The 15,940-nt window shown below is 39.0% G+C and overlaps 1 protein-coding gene across 1 annotated transcript; it reads right to left on the bottom strand.

Moving 5' to 3' along the window:
* Positions 1 to 313: 313 nt before the first annotated feature.
* Positions 314 to 14,245, bottom strand: peli1a (pellino E3 ubiquitin protein ligase 1a). The gene is made up of 7 exons (XM_065295070.2): positions 14,045 to 14,245; positions 8,823 to 9,026; positions 8,570 to 8,699; positions 7,716 to 7,817; positions 7,385 to 7,582; positions 5,206 to 5,394; positions 314 to 2,395 (listed from the first exon to the last, which is right to left on the bottom strand). Exons 2-7 carry the CDS (start codon positions 8,891 to 8,893, stop codon positions 1,751 to 1,753), a joined length of 1,335 nt encoding a protein of 444 aa, XP_065151142.1. The 5' UTR covers positions 8,894 to 9,026; positions 14,045 to 14,245; the 3' UTR covers positions 314 to 1,750.
* Between the last annotated feature and the right edge of the window lie 1,695 nt (positions 14,246 to 15,940).

The following is a 15,940-nucleotide window of genomic DNA, read 5'->3' as shown; positions in this document are numbered from 1 at the left end:
ATTCGGTATTTATTTATTTATTTTTATTCTTTTATAAATTAATTAATTCATTCGTGTTTGCTTTATGTTTTTTTCACTTACGTTAGTCTGTCAGATATTCTGTGTGATCTCTCTCCTCTTTCTGTTTTTATCTCTCTCTGTCTATCTCTCATATAATTCTCTCTCTCTCTCTCTCTCTCTCTCTCTCTCTCTCTCTCTCTCTCTCTCTCTCTCTCTCTCTCTCTCTCTCTCTCTCTCTCTCTCTCTCTCATGATGCAGTGTTCTGTTTGAATGACCACATTACATTATACAACAAAAAGTGGATGGGCACTCATTAAAATAAAAACTTTATTCTTTAAGAATGATACAAAAACATTTTTGAGAAAATGCAACAATACAATTTAACCCACATAATATTATAATATATATATAATAATAATATAACGTAACAATAATATAATATTTTGTAGAGTGAAAATCTCAAATTAAACTCAATAATGATAAACATGTTTGGTATTTTGAGATAATCTGTTGCAGTTTGAAATATCAAGCACAGAAAATAAGACCAAAACCATAAATCAGACAACAAGTGCATTAATGTAAGTGATAGACCGATATATTACAGTTGCCGATATTTTTTTATTCACGGCATTGGGGGTATATCATTCCACCAATCACTATTAACTTTTTTCCGTGATGTTACGTTGTGTTACACAGATCAACACAGTAATGTGATGTATCATTTGTCTTTTAAATATTTTTCAAGTATTGGGGAAGTTTAGACGGTTTCAGTGGCAACAACATAAACAAACGACTTTCGTGGCCCAAACTTAACTTCTGGTAGATTCCCGGAAATAATAACAACTTGAGTCCTTCTAGAGTGGATTATTTCTGATAATAAGCTAAATAAATAACAAGTAAATTACAAATCATTGCTAAAGAGTATCAGGTGCTAAGATGAGCTAACATTACTGTGTAAAATTGATGTACAGATCCTTAAATCTCCCGCCTGCCAAACCTCTCTTAACACAGCAGTGATTCATGCTCAATGTCTCCCCTCGTCTACAAAACAAAAACATTTTTATTTTTGACAACGTATTTGTTCCAGAGTTTAGTCGCTAGCCAGAACAATAAACAAACACAGACCAGAAGTTATATTCGAGCCAGGCGCGTAACTGTGACAATCCCAAACAGTAGACGACTCTATGTCGGATCCGCTCCAGATCTGTGCCGAAGTCAACAGCTCTGGTGCTGATCCGGTGCAAATCCGGTGCGGATCCGGCCCAGAGTTGTCTGCTGTCTGGGATGCGCGAAGTTCTGATAAAATATCATGCATATATTTTAACCAATTTTCTATTTGGATTTCATTTCTTGTGTTTACATTTGTGTTATATTGGCCACACTGCTTTCTAAATATCAGTATCGGCAAAATAATCCATATCGGTCGACCACTACTTGACGTGCATAAGCTCAAATTCCTGATCAAGTAAAGAAGTAAAAATGATTGTGTCATCTTGTAACCATGTATTTGTATTTATTTCAGCTCAACCTCAGACACATTTAACAGTAAACTACCAAAAGTACAGCGAACGTTTCGCGTCATCCAATCAGGCAGCACGAGGCAGTCGGCAGTGCAGAGAACATGCTTGTGGGAAAAACAGTGATGTGGGCTAAATATGTAACTTAGGCTGGTAGTTTTGCGCTTTTGAGGAGCAGCATGTAGAAGCACTGCTAGTCCAGTGAAGTCACTTACACACACACACACATACAGTTAATCTGTAAGTCCCTGAAATATAAGTCTGACGTACTTCCTGTCCCGAGCGAGGGGTTTCATACAAAACGGGCATGATGGGTAAAAACCTTGAGCTCCGTGCGGTATTGGCAGTTTACTCCAAAACGCTGCCGTTCGTTCTGAACACACGTGACCGCACGGATTAAAAGCGTGTGTTGGAGGAGCAGCGTCCAGGTAGAAGCCCGACTCGCGGCCTAACTTTAAGGGAACGTACAAACCCCGCGTACGGCACAGCGGACACTCTCTCTCCCCTTCCATCAATAGTTCTGTCTCCATCGCTTCTTTTGTCTCGGACTCATCCTCCTCCTCTTCGGTCGAGCCCACTTTCATGAACCGGTGGCGCCCTTTCCAGGCATGGTAACCGTGCACGTGTCCGCAATGAAGATATGCCCAGGGCTGGTCCTCGTGGGGTGAACCCCTGATGGAGCGATCTAAACTGGGGAAGGCCAGAGTGTGCAACCCTACAGGACATTGGGGTCGCGCAGCATTCAGTTCCCTACGAAGCGCTTCAAGGTGTTTGACGGTGGGTGTCCGAGAGAGGCCTTCTGCTGACCGCCACAAAAGAGTCGCACCACACAGATCGATTAAAGAGCCGTCGACCAGCTCCTGACATTCATTTTCAACCTATAGAGAAGGAGAGAAAGAATAAAGCTGTAATTTAATTATAATAGGCATGGTTGTTTTACCATGAATTATACTTAGTTGAGAACATCATCTGTGACCTCTTAGTTTTAACTTGGCAAAACATCTCATGACTCTAAACAGCCACTAGAGGGCTCTCTCTGATACACAAACATGATCACTCGCATCCCCAGCGATTCCACACAGAGTCACCATGGACTGAGTCCAAACCACATCCACTATTTAGAGAACAAAACATATCAACTAAACATTCCAGCATCACCTCAGGTCTGCATACAGACCGCTGTCTCAGCCAGACCTCACAAATCAAGACGACATCTCCGATTCTCAGCCAGATGAACACACACGAAACAAGCTGTCCTACCATTAAACCGTTTCCCAGCTGGAACTGCATCAATACTGCACTTTGACAAGTGCGAAACTATCTTTACTTAATGTGACATTTGCTTTCAAGGAGGAATCTGTCAAAAACATGTACAGGTTATATTTAACCCCTAAATAAAAAATAATAAGAAAACTAAGCATATCCTCTTCACATATGTGAACATCACATTTTTTTGTTGTTTGCACCATAATATTTAATTCTGTGAAACTTGAACCTGTTATACACAAACATGGACAATTACACTGCTTCATGTTCAAAGAAAAAACTTGGTTATTATATTTATTGGTTCTTCCTAAACCCAAAATAGCTGGAAGAAATCTGAAAAAAGACAAACCAAAGCTCGGGTCTTAGGAGGATATTTTGATTAAATGTGGGATTATTGATAACCTACTGTATTGTTAAAAAAAGCTTTTTTTTATGAAAAATTTTATTTAAAGGGGACATTTCACCAGACTTTTTAAAAATGTGAAATAAATCTTTGGTGTCCCTAGAATACGTATGTTAAGTTTTTTGCTCAAAATAGCATATAGATAATTTATTATAGTATGTAAAAATTGACACTTTGTAGAACTGAGCAAAATGTGCCGTTTTTGTGTCCTTTAAAATGCAAATGAGCTTATCTCTGCACTAAATGGCAGTGCCGTGGTTGGATAGTGCAGATAAAGGGGCGGTATTATCCCCTTCTGACATCACAAGGGGAGGCCAATTTCAATTAGGTAAATGCTTGCAGAGAATGGTTTACCAAAACTAATTACTTTTTCACATTTTCTAGGTTGATAGAAGCACTGGGGACAAAATTATAGCACTTAAACATGGATAAAGATTTTCATGATATGAAGAGTTCCATTGTATAACGATTTTCAGAAATCTCGTTTTTTGGTTGTGCATTCCAATTAATATCAATTCAACTGCAGTTGGTTTGTTTTGATTTAAACCTTCATAACTTAAAAATACAGCTAAGTAGCACCATAAAACAAAATAATAACATGATAACATAATAATAAACATGTTTTGACAAAAATGTTAAAAACTGAGTTTTACTGTAATTAGAAACAATGGAAAAAATGTCTACCCTCTAAATTTTTTTATTAAATTTAAACAGGAGATTAAAAAATCATTACAAACTTTTCTGCTGTCTACTGTCAGTGTAACAATTTGGTTATTTGAAACAATAAACAGATGATCATAATCAAACAATAATTTATTGTGAATGACTGTAATTTAACAAACAATGTATCGTTTAAATTATAAAAAGTAATTCATACTTTAGTGTGTGTGTTCGATGATTTTTACTTTAAAAAGCGTGTGCAGAAAGGATTATTTTCATTATAGTATTACAGTAATGAGAATCAGATGTTTTCCCATTACAGTCACGAGAAGTTGTGAGGAAAATGTGACTAATTGTAAAAAAATGACATTAACATTGTCCTAAAATAGAATTAATAGAGTATTGTTTGCATATTTATGTATTTGCGTAATGTATTTTTATTTAGTTAAATTTAGAAATAAGATTTACCCTAAAACATTACAATTTACATCTGAGCTTTAAACCTCAGTTATAAATATTGACAAATGTTTTCGCTGGTTTTCCAAGAGGAACTGGGGAGATTTTTCGAATTGCAGTTGTTTACCACCGACCGTCATTTCATAACGTCTCACACTGTTCATCCAGAAAAAAGCTGCATGGCGAGGTTACAGACCCGGACTTATGACTCCATGGAGACAAGATTTTAAAAACACAACAAACTTTGCAGTTGGGTGGAAGCCATATCACGCTCAACACCACACACACACAACCACACATATACACACGCAAACACACACGGGACACATGTTCTGTTTTTGATTTTGTCTCTGTTGGCGATCGCTGATTTACAACTTTGTCACAATGCAGAAGTAAAAGTGTTCCTTTCTTTTACAGGTGATAAGGAATTTTCGGAATTATCGCTGGAATGTTCTAGAACATAAATTGGCAGCAAATTCCCCTTCAGATGTCCTGGTGATGAGACTTCTCAAGTAACAAGTCTTGCTAATTATGTTTACCAAAACATCACACTGGTAACCTCTTGACCGTGTGAGGCGAGGACTTGATGACTCTTGGACCTTGTTTTGGAAATTTCTGCTAGACCTGGTTTATCATCAGATATCTTTGCTCACCGTGATTTTTCACGTGATATGGTTGTATTTTTAAAATGACAACATTTTTGCTGTTACGTTTGATAAATGACTTAATATATGGCTCTGTTTTCATGCATGTGCATCTGTTCCAGTGCTATGGTCGATAACTGATTCCTGCTCTGAAAAATGCACCACTACAGTAAGAACAATGGAGAATGCAGCCAAAAGGACACAGGCCAGTGTCTATGTGTAAGACAGACAGAATGACAGCTTTTGTGTTGGCACTCACCACTTGGCCTGGTTTCTGTGCAGACCGTGTCTCTCTGAGCGCGAAAACGTTTCCACAGACGGAGATCTCTCTCCAGCTGCCCGGTTTGGACTCGCAGGTGAAGCCGTGTTGTGGACGCATCACTAATACACCGTTTGTGGTCAGTCCGTCCATCTGGCTGTCTGCGCACCACCATTTCGCTGCTTTCTCCTGAAAAACACATGAAATTGAGCATAGTGTGTATACAGGGAATAGCTGGACTGAGACGGCCTGTGCTACCACACTGTATTCATTCATTGGCACACTCATTTATTCACCTGTTAATACATTCCCTCTCTTTTTATCCATTCACTCATTTACTTATTCAGCCATTTACTGATTCAATCATCAACCCTCATTTATTCACTCACTTTTATTCACTCACATTACTTCATTTACTCACTCACTCACTCACTCATTCACCCTTGCACTAAATTAATCATGAACTCTCACATATACACTCACATTCGCTCGCTCGCTCGCTCCGTTCAATCATTCAAAATCTCACTCACTGACTCATCCATTTATTCATGCACTTGATGACTCACTCATTTACTTATTCACAAATTCGATGATTAAATCATTCAAACTCTCACTCATTCATTCATTCATTCATTCATGCACTTGATGACTCACTCATTTACTTATTCACCCATTCGGCCAGTCAATCATTCAAACTCTCATTCAGTCACCTACTTAATTACTCACTCACCTCCGTCATCCCTCACTCACCCACTCCCTCCCTCAAATCACTTACTCACATCACTTTACCTCCCTCCCTCACCTCCCTCACTCATCTACTCTCCCACCCCCTTCCTCTCTACCTCCCTCACTAACCTCACTGACTCAATCATTCAACTCACCTTATTCACCTCACTTATTTACCTCCCTCACCCCCTCCCTCCCTCACCCACCCCTCTCCCTCACTTACTCAACACCTACCTCACTCACTCACTCACTCACTCACTCACTCACTCACTCACTCACCATACTCACTCACCCACTTACCTCACTGACTCACTCACTTACCTCATTCACTCACTCACTCACTTACTACACTCACTCATTCACTTGCTGACTCACTCACTAACCTCACTCACTCACCTCATTCACCCACTCACTTACCTCACTCACTCCCTCACTTACCTCACTCACTCACTTACCTTACTCACTCACTTACCTCACTCACTCACTCACTTACCTCACTCACTCACTCACTCAACCTCACTCACTCATTCACTTACCTCACTCACTCACTTACCTCATTTACTCACTTACCTCACTCACTCACTCACCACACTCACTCACTCACTCACTCATTCACTCCCTCACTCACTAACTCACTCACTCACTCACTCACTTAACTCATTCACTCACTCATTCACTTACCTCACTCACTTACCTCGTTCACTCACTCATTCACTTACCTCACTCACTCACTTACCATACTCACTCACTCACTTACCTCATTCACTCACTCACTCACTAACCTCACTCACTCACTCACTCACCACGTTCAGCCACTCACTTACCTCACTCACTCACTCACTCACTCACTCACTCACTTATCTCAATCACTTACTCACTCACTCATTCACTTACCTCACTCACTCATTTACCTCACTCACTCACTCACTCGCCACACACACTCACTCACTCACTCACTTACCTCACTCACTTACCTCCTTCACTCACTCATTCACTTACCTCACTCACTCATTCACTTACCTCACTTACTTAAATCACTCACTCACTTACTTAACTCACTCACTTACTTACCTCACTCATTCACTTACCTCACTCACTCACTTACTTACCTCACTCTCTCACTTACTTACCTCACTCTCTCACTTACTTACTTACTTACCTCACTCACTCACATAACTCACTCATTCACACACGCACACACACACACACACACACACACACACACACACACACACACACACACACACACACACACACACACACACACTCAGTCTAACTTTCAATCACTCTTCAATCACTCACTTGTTCATTTCAGCCTCTCCAGGAGCATTGATAGGAGACAGGTGAACACATGAATGGATCGTGGAGCAGATGGATGGATGAATATGAAAGACTGTTAGAGAGAAGAGAGTTTGTGTTGGAAGAGTGTGTCAAGACAGGCACTTTGACCCACCCCAAGAAAGATGCTTTTGGACGAGTCGAAGCCGGCGGCGTAGATGCGTGCTGCGTACGGCGGCGCTCTCTGACACACGATCCGACATGCGAACCGTGAAATCGTGCTCTGGGACGACAGCGTGTCGCTTTTACCGTGACAACCAGGTACCGTGTCTATCACCACAAAATCTATGGGGCTTTCAGTGGACCGACCAATCTGCAAATAAAAAGAAAGGGAAAGGAAAGTTTGAATGATATCAATGATCATGTGTGGGTGTTTATACAGAGAGATAATAAATCCTTCCTCTTAAACTCATCAGATATGAATAAGCGAGAACACGTAGCCGTACCTGAAACATGTCAGTAGTGTTGTCATGTGTGTACTCCACGACTACGGTCTGTGCCCTAGATAAGGTGTATGATACACTGTGCTGGTCTTTGTTACTGATGGCCTGCATATAAAACACCAAACGCTTGTCAAAAAAAATACATTTTACTTAGTGACATAAATCATATCAGGTTAAAACAGGTTTAAATAAACACCAGTACAACATGAACATTAATTCTCTACAGAACAGACTAAATGGCTTACATCTGTGTAAGGAGCTCTGGATAAAATCCCAAAGCATTTTGTTTTGGACTATCAAACATAAAAGATGACAACCCAAAGCTTTAAAAATGACATTAAAGAGACACGGGCCAATCATAAGCATTCTCACCCTGCCAATCATTGTTTGTGCTTGGGTTTGTTGACATTGAGTGTGCTGCCATATCTTTAAAAAGCAGGGTTTTGGCTCGATGGTATGTGACTGAAGTTAGCAAAAGAGCGGGAATTGCTAACGGAACTGTGTGTGTGCAAATCATGACATCTTGTATTGACGATAACTGTTGTGAGCGATAACATCAGAGAATATTTGTTTTGTGCAGATGTCCTTAAAGGGTCATATTATGATTTTGGGGTCCCCGGAGTACATATGTGACGTTTTAGCTCAAAATACCAAACCGATAATTGATTATAGCATGTTAAAATTAGCACTTTGCAGGTGCAAGCAAAAATTAGCAATTTCTGGATGTGTCCCCTTAAATACAAATGGGCTAATGCAAACACTGATCGCCATAATGGTGGTAATAATTGATGGTAACCAATAAAAGCTGTATAGATACAGATGATTAAATAGAAAATTGATTATTGAAAATGACATACCTTGGCAGTCTGCGGACTGCACCCGGTGTGAACGGTGCTGGGTTTGACTCCATTGGCTTTGGGTCTCTTAAATAGAGCAAACCGACTCCTCCTTCTGCCCCTATCTCCATTCAGTAGTGAGCCATTGTAACTGTGTGGCAAAGAAAGGTTTGTAAATCATGAATTAGAAAGCTTTACTTAGCTTGGCTGTGAGTTTTAGTCAATAATAAATATGATCTAAATTGATATATGTAAGGAATACGGATGCTCTTACCCAAGAATGATGAGCTCTCCGTATTTGGTGGGTTTAGAGGAGCTCAGGAGCTCCTCTTCCGGAGCCAACATTTGTTTGGCCTTCAGCAAGAGTTATCAGAGGCTTCCTATAAATATATTTTAAGCTTTTCCACCTTCTTCTTTATCTCTTGGTCTTGATCTCCTCACTGCTCCACCATCACCACCACGTCTAAACATAAGGCGTCTGCAAATGAGTAAAAGCACAAAAATGAACAGGTTACGTTCATCTGTGGCACTAAATCCGTTGCTTAGACACACTAAGATGACTCCGATAACATCTCTGACTGATTCACTGTTTTGTCTCTTCCCACGATACACGCCTCCAAATTAAAACGTTTAAGTGTTAATGATGCTATTCTCAGTGCCACAAAGAAGCAGTTTTAAGCAAAACAAAGTTTAGGAATAAATCCCAAAATAACAAATGATAATGTTACATGCGAATCCACCCATCCAATATCATTTAAATACGAAAAGTGGCAATGTTTCAGCAGATCTTCCAGAAATAAGTGGTGGCAGTGGCACTGTTTCACTTCCTCTCGATGTGAGCTGGCATCAGTTATGTTATGATTTGGCAGGGTCAAGTGGTCACGAAAGTCGGCCGACTTTGACACGCGATAAAACCACAAGCGTATAAATAGCAGGCAGTAGACGTCTCCAAAAACAAAAACACCATGATGTCAGTCAATAAAGTGCGTGTGCCAAATATATAGCAATGCAATAACACAAAAACACATGCAATAAATTTGCACTTTTGCAGGTCTATCTGAATAACAGTGAGAGAACAGTATAGATATAATCTTCATTTTAATCACTTAATCATAGAGATGACAGAGATATATCTCTTCTTTCCTGTGACACACTAAGCTCACAAAGGCAAATATGTTTCCTAAGAATGGAGACTGTCAGCCCTTGGGGCAGTATGTACTGTCTATGTGTGTGTGTGTGTGTCACACCCCAACCTCGTCCCTGTATCTATGCCAGACATTTGCTTGCGCTCCTGCCAGCCGGCTTAAACACAGCACAACGTTTCCTCAGCAACAGAGTATACACTGGATGATGTAGGGCACACACCTCTCTGAGTTTATACTCTTTGAAGTATGGAGGCCGGTGAGACGTTTGCAAATGATGAGCCGTGATTTATAAGAGAGGTTTCTGCGGTTCCAGTATATTAAAACCACACACACAAGCATGTGCATGTTTAACCTTTTGAGAAAGATCTGTGCTTGATTATAAATGAAAAAATATTGTTACAAACCTACAAGGTTTAATCCATGAACTACTACCATTGTGTTCTTACGACGAATTATGAACTTAAGTTACTGCAACTTCTATAATAAGAGCGAGTTGCTTTGGTTACAAGCACCTGTTAAATGACTATCCTGCACTCTCAGCAAAAAGATACAGAAGCGGTCACTGGGACAGTAGTACGGTACCCTTTAGGAACAGATATGTATGAATTTTTTGTGAAATGGTACCACCCCAGTGATAGCTTTAGTACCTGTTTTTCTGAGTCTATGCTCCAGTGATCATTAATCATAAATTGTGCAAAAACACAGTTTTCAAAAAGTCTCTGAAACAAAGGTTTGGATAATGGTTTCTAGGATGTTGTTATGCAGATATGATTTTTATCACATTTCTATCTGCTGTAGTGTTCCTGGTGGTTGCTAGGGTGTTGCTATCCTGATGTTAAGGTTTTTAAAGGGTCATAGCATGAAAACTAGAGTTTTCCATGTTCCCAGTGCTTCTATCAACCTAGAAAACGTGAAAAAGATCAACCCAGTTACTTTGTTTTGGTAAACCATTCTATGCAAGCATGTTTAAAAATAGGTCATTGAAATTTCGCCTGTGTTGTGACGTAGATACTGAGTCTTATTACAATAATACCAACCTTTAATCTGCACTATCCAACCACAGCACTGCCATTTAGTGCAGAGAGAAAGAGGGAGAAAAAAACTGACAGCACAAATTAGTTTTAATTTCAACAAGTCACCATCATGGTGATCAGTGTTTGCCTTTCATCCGGTCATTTGCATTTTAAAGGACACACCCAAACAGCAAATTTTTCTTCGCACCTACAAAGTGGCAATTTTAACAAGTTATAATGAATTATCTGCGGGCTAAAACTTCTCTCTTTATAGCCTAAAAAAGCTTTTGTGTAACAGAAAGGTTCTTCCTTTCTTCAAGAAGCAAAAATATGGTTCTTCTATGGCAATGCATAGTAACTTTATTTTTAAGAGTGCTGGCAATACACAGGCGTTGCTAATAACATCACCCAGAAAATGGATTAATATATTTTTTGGAATTTATTTGTAATTAAAAAAAATTAATTAATTAACCGAAAGTTGAATAAATAAGTTTTCCATTGATGTATGGTTTGTTAGGATATAGGACAATATTTGGCTGAGATACAACTCTTTGAAAATGCAGTACCTCGGCCAAAAATAACATTTTGAGTTTTGGGTCAGTGAAAAAATCTAAATATTGAGAAAATTACATTTCAAGTTGTCCAAATGAAGTCCTTAGCAACACATATTACTAATAATAAATACCTTTTTGATATGTTTATGGTAGGAAATTAACAAAATATCTTTATGGTACATAATCTGCACTTAATATCCAAATGATTTTTGGCTTTAAAAAAATGTGATAATTTCGACCCATACAATGTATTTTTGGCTATTGCTGCAAATATACACTGTAAAAAATACATAGCATTTTTGTCAAATCAACATATATTTTTATGTTACTTTAACTAAAATAATTAAGTTTCAACTTGATTTAATAAGTTATGTCAAAATTTCACAAGACAAATCTTAAAATAGTATGCTGAATTGACTTGCAAAACCAAGTTGTTTTAATTTATGCTGAATTTTTTAAACAGTGTACGCGTGCGACTTAGGACTGTTTTGTGATCCAGGGTCACATTTGTTGTGAGAAAGTTAAAAGACGCATTCACATTTACATTTGTCATGTACTTTACTCCTGTATACTGTGTGGAATTGGGTTAAAAAGCTTTCTCCACATCAACATCATTTTACAGAAGCCCAGCAGCCAATATTAAGTTCAGATTATGTTTCATGAAGATTTATTATACATTTTATTACCGTAAATATATAAAAAATGTATTCATTATTAGCAATTTGTGTTTCTAAGGAATTCATCTGGACAGCTTTAAGAGGATTTTTTTTTTGCAGCCTTAGATTCCAGATTTTCAAATAGTTGTATCTCGGCCAAATATTGACCTATCCTAACAAACCATACATCAACAGAAAGCTTATTTATTTATTCAGTCTCATTAACAAAATTACCCTTATGACTGGTTTTGTGGTCCAGTGTAACATGTACATGGTAATACTTATTTCTCATCATACTGGTCATACTAATAAACTATAACCACAGAGCTGTATTTCCAAACAGACACTTTGCGAATGTTCAATTTAACTATGGCTTTTAAAAACACTGAATGGCTGAAGTATGTTGAAAACAACGGAACTTGTATCCACAGTGATTTTGGGCAACACACTTATTCACTTTTAGTCCATGGGTTTTTTCAGTCACATTAGCTCCTCGATCACCTTTCTTTAATAACAAAACTAAAGCTCCAGTACGAGTGTGAGTCGTTTCCTCCAGAGAGAAGGTGGGTCAACATAGAGCTTCATTCACACAGTCTAAAAGCCCCTTGCTGGGTGCCGAGCTCAGGACAGACCCAAACCAACGGGACACGCAAGTGAAAGAGTGACTTCACTGTCAAACAACAAAGAATCTTTTCACACACAACCTCCTCGCTGATGCAGAGATGAAGTCCACGCTAAACACCGTTGGCCATAACTGCTCAATTACAAAGTCTGTATTCAATTGATCCACTGTATTTCTAGAGATCCTTACACATGTTTAAAAACTCTCAGGTTTAGGTGCTGCAAAACTAACATTCATTTAAAGGTTAGTGTTGTTTGTTAAGGCAAGTGTCACATTGCTAAACTAGTCTGTAAGATGTAAATGTGTCCAACCCACTTGCCAAAGCATTTCAGAACGCCTGTATTTTCACAGTCAGCCCCACACAAAGACCCCATGAGAGCCTTTGTCAGCTTTGTTGGATGTGGTGGATGAATGTCTGTCAGTTTAACGTAAAATCATCTGGAAGGGGTCTTCACCCCAAAATAGGGAATCATATCATATCTTCATATGTGATTGGTCTTTGGGTTTTCTTCATCAAACCAACTTATTCGCATAACAACCTTTCATTTCAAACAAAAAAGTATTTAAAAATTGTAAGACGGTGTGTACTTTGGAATATATTGTAATCAAATGAGCAACAGCCACATAAAACATGAATGCAATTATAGTCACTGCAAACTATTAAAATTTAAAAGCTTTTGTTGGAAATGTCATGCGCAATGTTTATATTATGATAGGCTACGTGCAGTTTGGGGCTATGAAAGGAGCATGGCTCCTGATATTTTAATTGTTGGTAAGAGTTGTAAAATGAAAGTTTGCAAACTTTTGTTATCTAAATACTTGTTTCAACCTCAGAAGTTAAACACACGCGCGCACGGTGTTCTTCTATGGCACGGTGGCACTGCCCCGCGCGCACACAATCCAGCCCTGCGCGCGTCTGTTAATGGGGCTTTGAGCATTTCACTGCGATGAAATAAACGCTGATCCGGAGCCTTTTCAGGCATGGAAACACGGACAGAGACCCATAGTAACATGATGCGCTTATTTATAAACTCCTGCAGCATTCAAACGGGCGGCAACCAAAACCCGAGAACAACCTGGGCGAACGTTGAAGGTGGCAGGCAGAGACAATTATGACAACTATGCAGACAGCTGTCAATCAATTAATGAATCAGTCAGGATGACTATAAAACCACTCACTACAATAACAACAACAACAAAATATGCAAATTATATTTTTAAGTTAATACGTTGAACAAAACATGAACCATATTCTGATTAAATTATATAACCTACGTTTTAAAAAAACGGATGTAAAGTGTAGCCATTTTCGCTAAACTAACAATTATAAACACTACTAATGACATTCAGTGTAGCCTATCAAGAATGTATAATAGCTATTCTCTAAACTTTGATAAGCTTTCTAAATTCTGCCTACTTTAATGCAACATATCTTTAACTGCAGAAAAACATACCAAGGCTGCATTATAATATACTTTGCATTCTTCACTCAAGGTAAAAGCTTACCTCTAATATAACTTTTAATCTTGCCTTCGCAGTTATGCGTCAATTTAAAACAAACTCCAGGTGGACTGACTCAAGACTTCTCGCAAATAAATGTTTACAGTTGCTCTATTTTTCCGATAAAATACAAAAAGCATGCCAGGAATGAAGCTGGATGCGCGGTTGTCGGGCTCGCCAGCGGTCTGTCTGCACTGACAGTTGCCCAGATAATCAGCAGCGCTCCCGTCTGCGAAACGTGAGAGCTGACGTCACTAATGAGTGCGCGGCGGATTGTGGGTAATGTAGTCCCAGGCGCTAATCCTTTGTCCTTAACCCTTTACTTTATTTACCTATGCCCCAATGACTCATGAACAACTTGTAATATGAGACACACCGAGGATCACCACAATTAACTCAACTACCTCTATAAAGATGCAGGCTATAGTAGTCTACTCTGTACTAAGTCTAAATTAATATCATTTTACTGAAGCAAACATCACATTTTATAATGTTATTCCCAAACAGAATACAGTAAAAATGGAACCTAATGGTGGGAATGAAATCACATAATTGTTTCTCAACAGCTCATAAAGCCTTTGAGTGCATGTTTGACTAATATAGTGTTTTACATGCATCGGCAGGGTGTCATTGTGGTGTGTTGAATTGACACACAGGTGTAGCCATGGGTGTAGTCCACACACACATAAACAGGTTTACTCACACCGCCTTACAACCTTTAGTCTCTCCTCAGTCATGCAATTACCGAATGAACTGAGTCAGATCACATGGCAACAGAAATCAAACACGTCTGTACACCGTATAGGCACAACTACACTACGAGCCTGTTTCATATCACTTTGTCTGTCTGTCTGTCTGTCTCTCACCCCTCCCTCCTCTCTCTGTCTCACTCTCTCAGAGCACACTACGCCCCCGGGACATTTTTTTCACCAGATGTTCTCTGAAGGAAGTACTTCAACATGGGTTTGTTGCCACAGTTGCAACTCAACACACAGCAACATAGCAACCGTTGACTGCTCTGAACTTCAATGGGTGCGCGCCGCCCCGCTGCCTCGGCCTTACATAATGAAAATGTTATGCTAACGCAAGGCAAATATTAAGTTACCCCAGCTGCCAAAGGCTTGTTGTCACGCCGTCATGGCGACAGTTGCCATGAGCACCAGAGTGTTTACAGTGTGTTTTAAATACCCTGAACTTGGACTTGGGAGGGAAACAAAAGGACTGGTTGGCCGGAGTCCTGATGTCTGCCTGTGTGTGTGTGATAGTTGGGCGTTGGAGATAGATAGAAAAGAGAGATATTGTCTTAGAGGTTTTTGTCTGTGGAACACAACTTGTTACCATGCAAGCACATTGAGTCCGGTCATGCATCGCATGCACAAAACAGTCAACCATGACACAGCAAAACAATTATGATTTATTAAAAGGCCCTGGATAAAGAATTGATCAAACAAAAAGCCGCCACGCTCATAATTTTGAATAAACCGATAGGTCGACAATGGGATGTTTAAAAATTTGTTTGTTTAGAAAATCTTTTTTGTTTCTAAATGTCAGATAAAGTTGTGTCAAAGCATATATTATTATTATTATTATATTATATATATATATACACTCACACTTCATTTGGCTTTTAGTTAGCTTTAGCAGGTGTAAACTAGCATGCACAAATAAATAAACTACACTTTGGGCTTTAGGAGAGAATATGGGTGTAATGAGACAAGCTTCTGCAGGCCATATGAAGACAGAAATCAGCAGGATTAAACTATAGTGAAACTACAGAATTGCTATATACTGCCACCTGCTGTATATACTATACAGCCACAACACAAAACAGACATCTGTGTTGCCTTTAAGATTAATGGTCAAATTGCAAAGTAGCCAATTTATGACGTTTACAGCACACTA

This window comes from Paramisgurnus dabryanus, chromosome 4 (genome assembly GCF_030506205.2).
Source record: "Paramisgurnus dabryanus chromosome 4, PD_genome_1.1, whole genome shotgun sequence".
Classification (NCBI taxonomy): Eukaryota; Metazoa; Chordata; class Actinopteri; order Cypriniformes; family Cobitidae; genus Paramisgurnus; species Paramisgurnus dabryanus.
Note: the sequence above shows the minus strand (reverse complement) of the source record. Positions and strands in the feature narration are given on the sequence as shown.

Bases quoted from the DNA above. Each gene is read 5' to 3' on its own strand.
- peli1a (XM_065295070.2), bottom strand. From the start codon at position 8,893: ATGTTGGCTCCGGAAGAGGAGCTCCTGAGCTCCTCTAAACCCACCAAA. The intron at 7,583-7,715 runs GTACGGCTACGT...TTTTATTTGCAG, and splicing joins ACACTACTGACATGTTTCAG to ATTGGTCGGTCCACTGAAAG. The intron at 5,395-7,384 runs GTGGGTCAAAGT...TGTGTTTTTCAG, and splicing joins CCAAAAGCATCTTTCTTGGG to GAGAAAGCAGCGAAATGGTG.